This window comes from Mesitornis unicolor, unplaced genomic scaffold (assembly GCF_000695765.1).
Source record: "Mesitornis unicolor isolate BGI_N332 unplaced genomic scaffold, ASM69576v1 scaffold4448, whole genome shotgun sequence".
In the NCBI taxonomy this organism is placed as follows: Eukaryota; Metazoa; Chordata; class Aves; order Mesitornithiformes; family Mesitornithidae; genus Mesitornis; species Mesitornis unicolor.
This window is the reverse complement of record NW_010203748.1, coordinates 108,308-121,046: the sequence shown is the minus strand read 5'-3', so window position 1 is coordinate 121,046 and position 12,739 is coordinate 108,308. Positions and strand designations below refer to the sequence as shown.

At 38.7% G+C, this 12,739-nt stretch overlaps 1 protein-coding gene across 1 annotated transcript in view; it reads right to left on the bottom strand.

The window, feature by feature from the left end:
- ABCC4 (ATP-binding cassette, sub-family C (CFTR/MRP), member 4) overlaps positions 1-12,739 on the bottom strand; it is a gene marked incomplete at its 5' end in the record, with an annotated part of 133,360 nt that overhangs the window by 25,708 nt on the left and 94,913 nt on the right. Inside the window, 4 exons of the mRNA XM_010190819.1 lie at positions 1,732-1,904; positions 2,380-2,469; positions 6,462-6,617; positions 11,361-11,552. Of these exons, the coding sequence (XP_010189121.1) occupies positions 1,732-1,904; positions 2,380-2,469; positions 6,462-6,617; positions 11,361-11,552 (611 nt within the window). The remainder of the gene's footprint in view (positions 1-1,731; positions 1,905-2,379; positions 2,470-6,461; positions 6,618-11,360; positions 11,553-12,739) is intronic.

Genomic DNA, 12,739 nt, shown 5'->3' with positions numbered 1-12,739 from the left:
GGAAAGAGATCAAGAGCCAGGAAAACAACAGCAAAAAAGAAATACTATTGGCAGAGCTGGCAGCAGCTCCCTGTGGTTTCCTATCCCAGGTGCCTGATCCGATGTGTGCCTGCAGCCGGGCGAGAGACAAGGATGCCAGGTATGGGGTTTGTGCATCAGAAGAGAAGGAGGTTTTCCTTACGTGCCAAAAATGCCTCCCTAACTGCTCAGTGAAGCAACCCACATCAGCATTTCCTGATGAGCGTCCTATCAGATTGCACAGCTGAAAAATACTCGGCTCTAGTTATAGCAACACATTAAGGAAAAGGCACTAATGACTGTAATGCAAACTGAATTCAAAGAAGAAGTTCCAAGTTATTATTTGTATTGTTATGCCTAAATTTGATACAAACAAACATTTACCTTATTATAATATATATTGCAGCACACATTAATCAAGATCAATTAAATACATAGTGCAAGTTGAGAACACACACGAGATGCCAAAATAGGGAGGATGAGTAAGATGGTATGAAATTTCCACAGCTATGATTAATCACAGTTAACCTATCAGTGCTCAGCCAAAAATGAACTTATAATCAAAAGAAAAAGAAAAAATGCAAAAAAAAAAAAAAAGAGAATGTCTAGGGAGAGAATGCACTTCTCTAAGGTTTTAGGAATACACCGTCAGCTGAACTGCAAAGCTACCCCAGTGGCACCACTTCTCCCCTAAGAAGATGTTATAAAAATGAGGCACGCCCAGATGACATATGAAATCCTTAATGCATCTGTTTGAGCGACTTGCTGTGTTATTGTCCTCTTTGGATTTTGAGTTCTCCCTCAAGCCATAGTTTGTTGGAACTATATATTCAGCTTAGACTAATTGATGCAGTACGTTTGCAGTATTGTTTCCAAAATATTTCCACCAGTGTTTCAAAAGTTTCAAAAATTAACAGTGGGGGTACTTCGCTATTGGAACAATTTAACAAGGGTTGTCATTGAATTTTTTTTTTCTATTGAGGTTGCATGTTCTTCTAGAAGTACACTCTAGTTCAAACAGGAATTAATTCAGGAACGCTCTGCTGGCCTGAGTTATACAAGACAAAATAAATTAGTCCCTCCTGTAGTTTTAAACATTTCCAAATCTGTTTTGCAAATCCCATGGAGTTTAGGATAGCTTACCTTTCCCCCCACTCACCATTTCACCTGTAATTTCTTACACTGGCATCTGAACCATCTGAAGGGATAGCATCTCATAACCAGAAGTATCTTGTTTTGCTTACAACCATTTGTCACCTTCCTAGTTTTCTGGTTTGGTGGTTTGTTTGGGTTTTTTTTGAAAGGGGAAGATTGATTGATTGATTTATTTTCAAGAGACATTTCATCCTGAAATCTACAGAACTAAACTTGTTTCATGGCTATTCTGATGTTACCGATCTGCATTTCCAAAGAGGTTTCCGTCTGCTCGTCTGTGGCTGCAGGACAATCTTTGAATATTAATTTTCCTAGTCTATGGAATGCACTGAAATTAGGGGTATTTTGAGCACTTAATTTATATCATCTGCTCTGTATCCAAAGCTTAACCTCCCCATTATGAATAGACAATTATAACACTACCATGGAAAACATAAAATAACAACACAAACTACTAGAAATATGAAGTATTTAAAGTTGATCTCTACACTTCAGATGATCATATCAAAAGAAGAAAAAAAAAACAGCTCATCTTAACATGGCAGATTTTGGTTTTACCTTGGGTCCACATTTGCTGTTGCTTCATCAATGATAAGGATCCGATTTTTTTTTAGAACTGCTCTGGCAAGACACACCAGTTGTCTCTGACCAACACTAAAATTAGACCCAGATTCTGCCAGCTGCGTCTCCATTTTATTAGGTAGATCTTCCACAACCTCCTTCAGTTGCACCTGTTGACATGTCAACACATTGTAAGATGAGTAACTCCCTTTTAAATCAGCTATTGTGTGTCTGATGACACAACAGCAAGTATGCAAGGTTTACCTTTTATATTCTGACACAAAATGAGTAAGTGCCAAGTTGGATTACACAGTGTGCCAGTTATTAGAATTCTAGAAACATTAAAGCACATTGTTAAGAATCTATTAAAGTTCATTAAAACTAAGATATGAATCAAAACGTAACCAAAGCATCATCCCAAAGGATAATTTTTTCATAAGGTTCTTCTATAACACTATGCATGTCTACACACAGATGCACAAACACACACATGTACAAATGCGTATGTAACAGTCTACCTTCTTCCATCAACAGCTATGCCCTTACCAAACCTGATGAAAACATCTAAAACCTAATGCATGCAAGCACTGTAGTGATATTTGGCTTGTAAGTATCAGATGTACATTTTCAGATGTAATAAGTCACCTCGTCCAAGGCATTCCACAGCTCTTCATCAGTGTATTCATTGAAAGGATCCAAGTTTTTCCTCATTGTTCCAGTGAATAAAACAGGCTCCTAAAAAGCAGCAAAATGAGCATTTCATTGTAAGCACAGGTTTTATATTGCAATAGATAATTTAATCATAATCAGAACTAACCTGTATCAACAATAGCACGGAAATATCCAGCAACAAGCCATCCTTTATGAAATGCAAAAGAGTATTTCACAATAGCACGCTTAAAGTGGGGGGGAAAGGCAAGTGTTCAACCTGTCTGTATGAAGATAATTAACCAAACAGGGCGGGTTTCTTCACGAATTGCTGTACACAGTTATGTCGGTACTCAAATGGGCACTTACATGCCACTGTTTTGATGCCACAAGCTACACACACACACACACATACTCACTCTTACATGAAATCATTGCTATCCTGGTGGTATTGTTAATGAAAACCAGCAACTACCACCGTCAATGAGCTCACACTCCTAAATCATGTTTGGGCAGTTCTGAAAATTTGTTTCTGAAGTATGTAAACCAGAGAGGAATCAAAGAGCTCACAATGCCTTTCTGGTTTTCCTTTCTTGTTTTCCTTTCTTATTTGGTTGGGGGGGGGGTTCCCTCATTTCATACCACAAAAGCTCTTCATTTTTACCACCAGAACCTAAGATGAGCAGCTTTCACCATTTCAAGACAACATTTAAATCTATTACACACAAAAGTTAATCTATCCTGCCACAGCATCAAAGCAAACTTACTCAGAACTGGAGCACTGCTGGACAAAGCTCTAACTCAAAACACACCACAGAGCCAAACCAGCACCGTCTCCCGTTCAGGTACCAATGTGGGTTTACCTGTGGTTGCAGCAGGTTTTGTTCTACTTCAATTTCCCCGGTCAGACCAGTAACAGATCATTAATCAAACTGGCACACAGCAATTCGCACGGAAAAAACGCAGTGTTTGATAAGCAGGAAGACGATTTTTGGTCCAGAATTCCTTAAGCAACAGATCAGTACTCATTAATGCGAGCTGCCAGACCTGAGAGTCATGCACTGACATGACTTTAGGGCTAAAACTCTTCTTAATACCACACACAAAGACAACAACAAGTCAAAAGCTGTAGAAGTGTGAATCACAAATGGAGACCATTCATCATGTTGTCAGTTTTCTTTAAATTGGAGAAATCTTATGCAAAATTTGGGTTTGGTTTTTTTTTTCCTCCCCCAGGAAATAAAGCCTAAACTTACATTGGAAAAATCCAGCTTACTCTGAGATCAACCTCTGTCATGACTTATGCCCCTCCTAACCCTACTGATGCCCACCTCCAAAGGGCTGCAGCAAATCAGAACGGAATTTAGACTTTAACCCTTTTATGGTGTCTTCATTTCTAAACCAGTCTAAGTGGTGTCAGAAGATTAACACAGACAGAACATGCCACAAGCAATGCGAAAGAACGTATGCATTTTTTGACGTAACAGGCCAGCTATTTGAAAGTTGCATTAGCCACATGTCACTAAAAACCTGTTGAATGAACAAGATTTAACAAAAACATTAACAGGTTAAAGAATATTTTTCTTCAAAAACACCTAGAGAGTAATTTGCTTAACAATACATATTTTAAGACACCATTTGCTGTGTTTTGAAGGTATTGTTACATTTATTTTCCTTCTCAATCCTTTTTTATAGGTTGGCAAAATAAAGAGGCTGAATTTATAAAGTGCTCATAACTATTATAAAAGTCCTAACAGCAGACATGTACTGCAAGAGAAGATAAGGATACTCTTTAATTATCATTTCTGACACAGATTATTATTTAAAGTAGTCTGGTTTATGAGAGGAAAGTAATAAGACAAACCTGTAAATAATTGTTGTAAAAATGCTTGCAGTCAGGGAGGCAGACAACATTTGCATAGAAAAGATTTACAAACACAACCTTCACACAGCTCCATCCAAGCAAGCAATTAGAAGTCTAAGCACATTTTTATTTCTCCAGGTAGGTATTCAAACTGACATATAAGAAAACTTCAGCCTTGCCTCATCGCTCTCTAGGAATGGCTCTGTTTAGCACGTTCTATGTTATCATTTTAATAAGCATCTTTCCCTCTGGTTCCTTAGCTTCCCACATAATTATGAAGGTATTTGCTGCAAAATAACTACCTGATGTTAAACTACTACTTCTATTACTGACGCTACTATTAACGCAGTACAAGACAATGCCTATCACTCAGTTTATTATAGTATAAACCTTATAATATTGTAAACCTTCCTCCTCCTCTTACTACCACCACTTCATAGATTTGCATATTTTTAGTGGAAACAAGTGTTCCTTTTTATGGAAAAGAAATGCTACCTGCTAGCCTTTGGACACTTAAAACCTTTTAGGACCATGATGAAAGTCTATCATATAAACTTAATAAAAGTCACAGAATTCAACTGGATTAAGATAGCTTTACAACCATGTCAATAGACCAGTGTACGAATAAAACACATGTAAAATTAAATGCAGTGAACTTTGAGCATCTGCATCACTCAACAAGTAGAAAATGTATTTGATGAGCAGTTTTCCTCTCTCAGTACTCTTATTGTATTCAACTGGGTTGAATTCTTCCAACTGTAGAAATCACCTGCAATAGCTATGGGCAAGGCTTTCAAAAGGCTGTAGACCTTGGATGAACTGATGATCATTTACTTTCAGGAGAAAAGAATGCTGCACACAAACAAAAAAGCAGAACTTAAATCCACATAAAGTCCTCTTTACATACAAAAGATGACTAGTTCCAGTGAGTACCTCTGCTGTGCAATAACAAAGCCTTCAGCAAGCAGAAACAAAAGATATCTTGCATTAGGCAACAATCCAATTGCTCGGGGAGTACCATCTTTTTTTGTTTTTTAATAATAGCATACCTGCTTCTTTTCTCTGACTCCTATTCTTGGGAAGGGAGGGAAGGAAAAAAAGAAGGAGGTAATCAAGAGAGGCTTGGATCCACTGCTCATTACCATTTTTATCAGTGTCTTAATTTGAAGAAAGTACTACACTGAATGCCATCCTGCCAACAGGCTAGAAAACATTCACATACAAAGATGGTGTGAGGACTCTAAATACAGCTTCTTTAATAAAATACAGAGATCTGAGAATTAATGCTAAACATGGCAAACTCACTCCTCTGTTCTTCAGTCTACTGTTTCATCTACCTGGTAGGATATCCCAGACAAATTATTTGCCAAAAACATGACTCTGCATTTGCAGCACATGAGCTTTTCCCTGTCATGAAAGATGGTAACATGCACAGGCTCTGCCTTCTGGAAGTTCTGAGGTTACACATATCCCTTCTCTGATTCAATGTCTCATTTGAAAGTTAGACCGCAGAAAAGAAGACCTGTGACCTACTGGACTTCTTAGAACATAATTTCTTCTGCTCCAGCACCACAGATGAGGCTATTCCTAAGTTTTCCTGCACTGCAGCCTTTCTGAAGCTTCTACAGCTCTCCAAGTTTTTGTTAATGGATCATAATGACCTGCTTTTTTGTCCATTCCCCTGCTCTCCTCCTGGTTCAACCTTTTCCAAATAACAGAAAGGCTGGTAGCTCACTTGCAGTTGGCATGTTTGCTCTTTCTAGATCTAGCCTCAGTCAGTTTGCACAGGGGTGACAAGAGAGGTGAAAGTGGTCCCTCAAGGTCCCTTAGAGGAAACTTCAGGCAATGCATCAGGCAGGAATTGCTGCTGAAGCATCAAGTGACTTCAGAGAACTGCTGTAGCTTGGTATATTCCTGTCAGATTTTCTTTGCTCTTTCCCAGACTACAGGAGGACAACATATGGCTAACACCTACTCACAAGTATTCCAGAGGAAAAGACAGGAGACAAAACTAGGAAGAAAACGCTCCAGTTTCCAAAGATGGTTCTATTTAACTTAAAATAATCAAGACTTTACTCAAATAAGAGTAACACCTTGCTAAAGTTTCTATGTCTGTGGCATACAGGGGTGCAGGGGGAACATATGCCAGCAAAACATTTTAAATACTACAGCATTACACTGAAAATGTTTATAGCAGACCAAGTCATTCTCTTACCTGAGGTATAATTGAAATTTTCTTTCGCAAGTCATGGAGCCCTAGCTCTGACGTCAGGTACTTATCAATCCAAATCCTTCCTTCGGGTTCCGCCAAGCGAAAGAGGGCTGCTATCAGAGAGCTTTTCCCAGCTCCAGTTCTTCCCACTATTCCAACCTACAGAACAAGCCAAGCATGTGCAATTAAACCATGAGCTTCTCAGGATAAATTAATATGTCAGGCATCAGTTTTACAACATCACAGGATTTATATGAGAACAAGCAGCAAATAAAACTTCTTTATAATTAACATTTTTTCGAGAGGTAAAAACCTCCCCAAAATCAGTTTGGATTCAGGTGACATTTGGATACTCAACAATTTCTTGGATCATATTCAAAGGTGGAAGATTTTCCCTTAATGTGTGGTGTTTTATTGTGTAAACAAGATAAAGCGGCTTGGTGTATAGAGTAGTGTGATTCAAGGATGCTAATTTTTATATTAAACCTGGATTGCTGGGTGATGTTAGGCAAATAATTTCAGGCATGCACCTACTTCTCAATCCAAATGAAGGACTCCCATAAAGCACTTTGGGAACAATGTATGAACAGTACTCACATTTTAAATAACTGAGACTAATTTTGGTTAGTATGGTTAAGATGAAGTACTTCAAAGTAGTCAAAGTAGCCAAAATAAAGACAAAACTAGCAGGAGGAATATAAAGAAGAGCAACACAGCTGGTGAAGGGACTTCAGACTAAGTCTTATGGGGAGTGGCTGAGGGATTTGGGGTTGGTCAGTCTGGAGAAAAGGAGGCTGAAGGGAGACCTTATTGCAACTACCTGAAAGGAAGGTGTAGAGAGGTGGGGGTTGGTCTCTTCTCACAAGGACAAAAGGAAATAGTGTCAAGTTACATCTAATGTTAGATTACACATTAGGAAAAACTTTTACACTGAAAGGGTTATCGAAGACTGGAACAGGCTGCCCAGGGAAGTGGTGGAATCACCATTCTTGGATGTATTTAAAAGTTGTCCAGATATGGTGCTCAGGGACACAGTTTAGGAGTGAGCACTGCAGAGTTAGTTAATGGTTAGACTTGATGACCTTGAAGGTCTTTTCCAACCATAACAATTCTATGATTCAATGAAACTGTATTCAAGCTTCAGTCAGCTTCAACAGAGAGGACATAAGTATTGAAACCACAAGGCCATGTGAGCAAGCTTCAATTCCTCTCCAAATGGAAGGAACAGTGAATAATAAAATCACAGTGATTCAGATTTTTATATGCTCCCAAAGAAAAATAAGAAGATGTATGCAATTTAAAAAAACCAGTGCTTTTGGAAGAAAAGAAAACCGCAAAATATGGGATCTCTGACTTCAACAACAAGGAGTTAAGGCCTACAAATATTTCATATGAAACCAATGCCTGGGAGAAAGTAGGCCCGTTAATAAATAAGAGGAGACAATCAGTGGTGATAAAATACTACTTGAACAGCAAACTTTCTTCTTAATATGCTTGTCTTCAGGTAAAGGATTCTTAGAAAAAAACAATGTACAGTAATCAATGGTATCAGAGAAGGCGATGGGAGTAACCCTCTACACAGATCTGATCTGGCAGGATTTGTCATTTCCTGCACTCAGTTCTGATCGCTACATTTCCAGAAAGAAATCATCACACTGGAAGGAGTTCAGAGAAGTGCAACATAAAATTAATATGGGTTGGAGATACTGATTCGGTGAAGAAGGATTTATGAGGATTAAACATGTACAATATAGCCTGGCGGAGTGATTGGGGTGCAGAAAGGAGGAAGAAACATGAAAACCTTCATGAGTATACGTACAGACACCAGAGGGCAATTACCCACTGCCTGAGACTCAGATGTATGCAGTAATGACTGCTGGAATGAAATCAAGCACAGGAAACATTACATCGGAGAGCAAGGAGGAACTTTCTAACAGTCAGAGACACTAAGCTGCGACAAAGCAGCAGTGCCCACATTTGAGCAAAAATACACAAAGGGCTAAAAAAGTATACTTCAAAGAGCAACTTATGCTGCATAATCTAAAAGGTATTTTCTACTTCTATTTTTCGATTCAACAATTTCATCCAACAATTCATTACTGTACTATTGTATATAAACTAATTAACATTTATACAGTGCTTATTATTAAAGATACAGCCTAATTCAAGCAAATGTGTTACAATAAATGATAAAATGTCTAGTATTCTAAATTATATCAGCAAAACAAAGGGAAAAGAGTTCTCAACAGTTACACTACAGCTCAGAAAGAAAATGCTGAATGGAGAACACAGACACCCAGAGCTGTGAAAACAAAAGTTCAATTGTTTCTCTGTAAATGTCAGTGATATAAAGTATTGTATTAAGGGTATAAAGAAAAAAAACATAAAAAATACATTGATACTTAAAATAAAAATGCAGCTGCTCTGCATATTGTCAAAATCCCACTTTCAGTTTGGCATCAAATGAAAGGACTATGCTCTTCAGTATTTAGAGGAATCTATTTGTATTTTTGGTCCAATTGACTGCAAGCTGCTGAAAATTGACATGAATTTGAAACAGCTCTCAGTATACACTTCTTTTTTAATACACACTGCATTCTTCAGAGGGCCATGTTCACAGCCAGTGCAAACACAGCGACTGTCTGCGAATGGGAGTCCCAGCCACCTAACAGGAATCATATGGTCAGGATTTTGTTGCCCAACGCAAGCCATGTGCACACACAGGAGTACACCTGCTACGCTGGGCCCATCATTACTCAAGCATCACTCGTACTTCAGAGCAGAACACAAAAAAAGAGGGTGAGATTTACAGCATGTCAACTACTCCACCGAAACTGCCCATGTCTTTGTTATCCCTCAGGCAACCTCCTTTTCATGTGAGTGCATTTACACGAACAGCTGCCATCCCATAAATCGAGACCCTCACCCTCCTAACTTTTTCATGTAACCATACCCTCAGATTTAGGATCTGTCAGGACAAGGTGCATTTAACAACATGTTACTCAATAGGCATTCATAAAACAAAGACAGTTGTGTTTAAAGCCCAAGACTGCACATGCTAACCTTCTCCTGCTGCAGCTATAGTAGCTGAGGAGGTCAATCACAGCCAGCTGCTGGCAGAGTTCATTACATGGGGGCTCCCTGGTCTGAGTCTGGCAGACTCCGCTACGTTCAAAAAGATGTTAAAACAGAGGGTCCTTCCTAGCCTGCTTCGACTGAATGCTGAGACAAGCAGATCAAAAGAGACCCTAACCCATGAATTATCATTATCTGGATGATTATTATCATCCTCTCCATTCTTACTGTACCTGCAGCATCCCATACTGGATACTGGTGTGGCCACCAAAAAAAAAAAAACCTACAGAAATTTAAACTCATTCATCCTGCCAGCAGCACTGCAGCCACCAGAAGTCTGTATGAGCCAGGGGTATGAGAAGACATAAGAGTACTCACTGACAGCCTCATGCGCAGAATTTCTAGTGGATCTGGAACCCCTGTTCTGAAGAGACGCATCTCCGTAATTAAAACCAATGTAAGGGGCACAGATGCTTGGGAGAGTTATTTTACACAGTGGCAGTCTACTGCAGCATTGTGCAAAACATCATAGAAATCAAACATGAAGTTCTTGGCAACAGTTTCAAGCTGGGCGAATTCACTTCAGGATGACAAAACCACAGCACAACCACTCAACCAAACTAAATACCCCAGTCATCTGTCACCCTCCTACTCCCACCAACAACCGAGTCATACACTGCTAATATCTCTTGCTTCTGTTTCCCATTTTACTTTATTTCTCTCTCTCACTAAGAAATGTAAATAATCTTCTCTGCTATCACATTGGAGTGACGTGTAACAGCCAAAGAGAGGGCACACAGGCAAGAAAAGTAGAGAGGAGATAAACATCCCTTTTGCTCTTCTTCTTAAACATCAATTTTAACTCACCCATACCTAATTCCATGAGATCATCTCCATGCCGCAAAGTTGACTTGAATTCTGGTAACATGCATGTTATTAAAAAGGTCCACTTGAGCAACGAAACAGGTTTGGGACTGAATGGAAAAGCATGTTACAAATGAGGCCGGGGCAATGATTGTAGGGAGTTGAACCAGCCTCCTAGGGAAGATATCCTAATCAAAAAAGTACACGTGCATTTGAAATGTAGCAAAGCACGAATTAACACTGCAGGGCTCTAATTTAATTTTGTCTGTGGGGGAGACCTTCCCTGCAGCACTCTTTCAATTGGGATGGTGTCAAAACTGGGGAGGAAGAGTCAAATTTGCCGAGGAGGAAAAGTTTTATTTCTATGTTTCTTTTGGCCACCAATCTAATTAATGGCAACAGTTAATTGGATTGGTAGCCGAAAGGAATTGAAATAAAATCCCCAATTCTAAAGTTATGCAACTGATTTGTATTTCTTTCTTCTCTCTTCCATTTGGGGCTCTGTGCAAGAGCGTGTACATTCCTTATTTTCAATTGTCTCTGCTCACCTTGCATGTTGACACCCTTCATTACATTTATGTTCCTGCTGCTGAATCCCCAATTTCCTAATGCAGCTCCATTTGCTTTGGACTTGAATAAACATTTTGGGCTTATACAGTATTTTGAATGTCTGTCACTTTCTGATGAAACCCAAATTTGATCAGAAAATTATTTATTATATTTAACTGTTTGTTTTGAAAGACAGAAATGTCATGTTCCCAGACACACTGATGCTACATTTACAGGAAATAACTAGGCTCCAACTTTTGCTATTAAATATGACTAAAGGCTTATTCTTAAAAGAATGCTTACTAATTGCCTAACATCCATATATTGTATAATGGATTTTTATCATACAGCTTCTTGTCAACTTAGCATCTTTCCTGAATTTCTGTGAATGGCCAAAGACAACCATATACACACCTTTTCCTTCGGTTTAATTACAACAGACAAATGTCTTAACACCAAGGGTCCATCTAGACTGTAAGTGAAGTTAACATTTTCAAATGCTATCATTCCTTGGCTTGGCCATTCAGGTGGTGGATGCTTATTGGTCTCCCAGGGAGCTTCTTTTTCAAGTTCTGTGTATTCCATTACTCTTTCTACTGATATCATCTAAGGAGAGAAAAGAAGACATATACACATAAATTTCAGCATATTGCCTATATTGCAAATACTGAATGCATACGTGTGCATGTATTTTTATTATAAAGTTTCAGTGCAAATTATTCCAGAGTTTTTCTTTTAAGCACAGATAAAGAGTATTTGGTACCATCATATGCTTACTTTATACAGCTGAAAAAGTGGATACTACAGACTCAAATCTATCACGATACATAAACATTCATTTCTAATCAGTGGAATTAATTACAAATCTAAGTACATGCGTAAGAATTAAGAAATAGTTTTAGAAATATGACCTGTGACCAGCAGGACAAGGCAAGTGATTGTCCCTCTGTACTCACCACTGTGTTCAGTTTTCGGCCCCTCACTACAAGAAAGACATTGAGGCACTGGAGCGTGTCCAGAGAAGAGCAACAAAGCTTGTGAAAAGTCTAGAGCACAAGTCTTACGAGGAACAGCTGAGGGAACTGGGGTTGTTTAGCATGAAGAGGAGACCTTATCACTTTCTACAACTCCCTGAGAGGAGGTTGTAGCGAGGTGTGTTGTTGGTCACTTCTACCAAGTAACAAATGATAAGACAAGAGGAAATGGCCTCAAGGGAGGCTACCAAGGGAGGTTTAGGTTGGCTATTAGGAAAAACTTCTTCACCAAAAGGGTTGTCAAGCACTGGAACAGGCTTCCTAGAGAAGTGGTGAACTCACCATTCTTGAAGGTATTTAAAAGATGGGTAGATCTGGCACTTAGAGACATGGTTTAGTGGTGGACTTGGCAGTGTTAGGTTAACAGTTGGACCCGATGGTCTTAAGGGTCTTTTACAACCTAAATGACTAAATTTAAGCAATGAGAATTGTCTGTCAGCCTTGACTAAGATGACACCATTTCACTATGTGCCGGGAAGACAAAGCTAGAAATGAAACTGCCATGAGCTACAGGCAGATGCATGATAGCTACTACTTCTTTTTATTGTCTATTTTCTTATATATTAACTTAAGAAAGTAAATAGGCAAACTAGAACACGCTAGTACATTCTGTAAATTGGTGGAAGGTGTTTACCTTTATGTATTTTGGAAGACACACAATCCTCTCAGCTGAATATAAACAAATAATTTCAAATATTTGTTAACTTAGAATAAACTGAGAAGTTACAAGCCTTTACAACAAATTAACAGGATACTAAA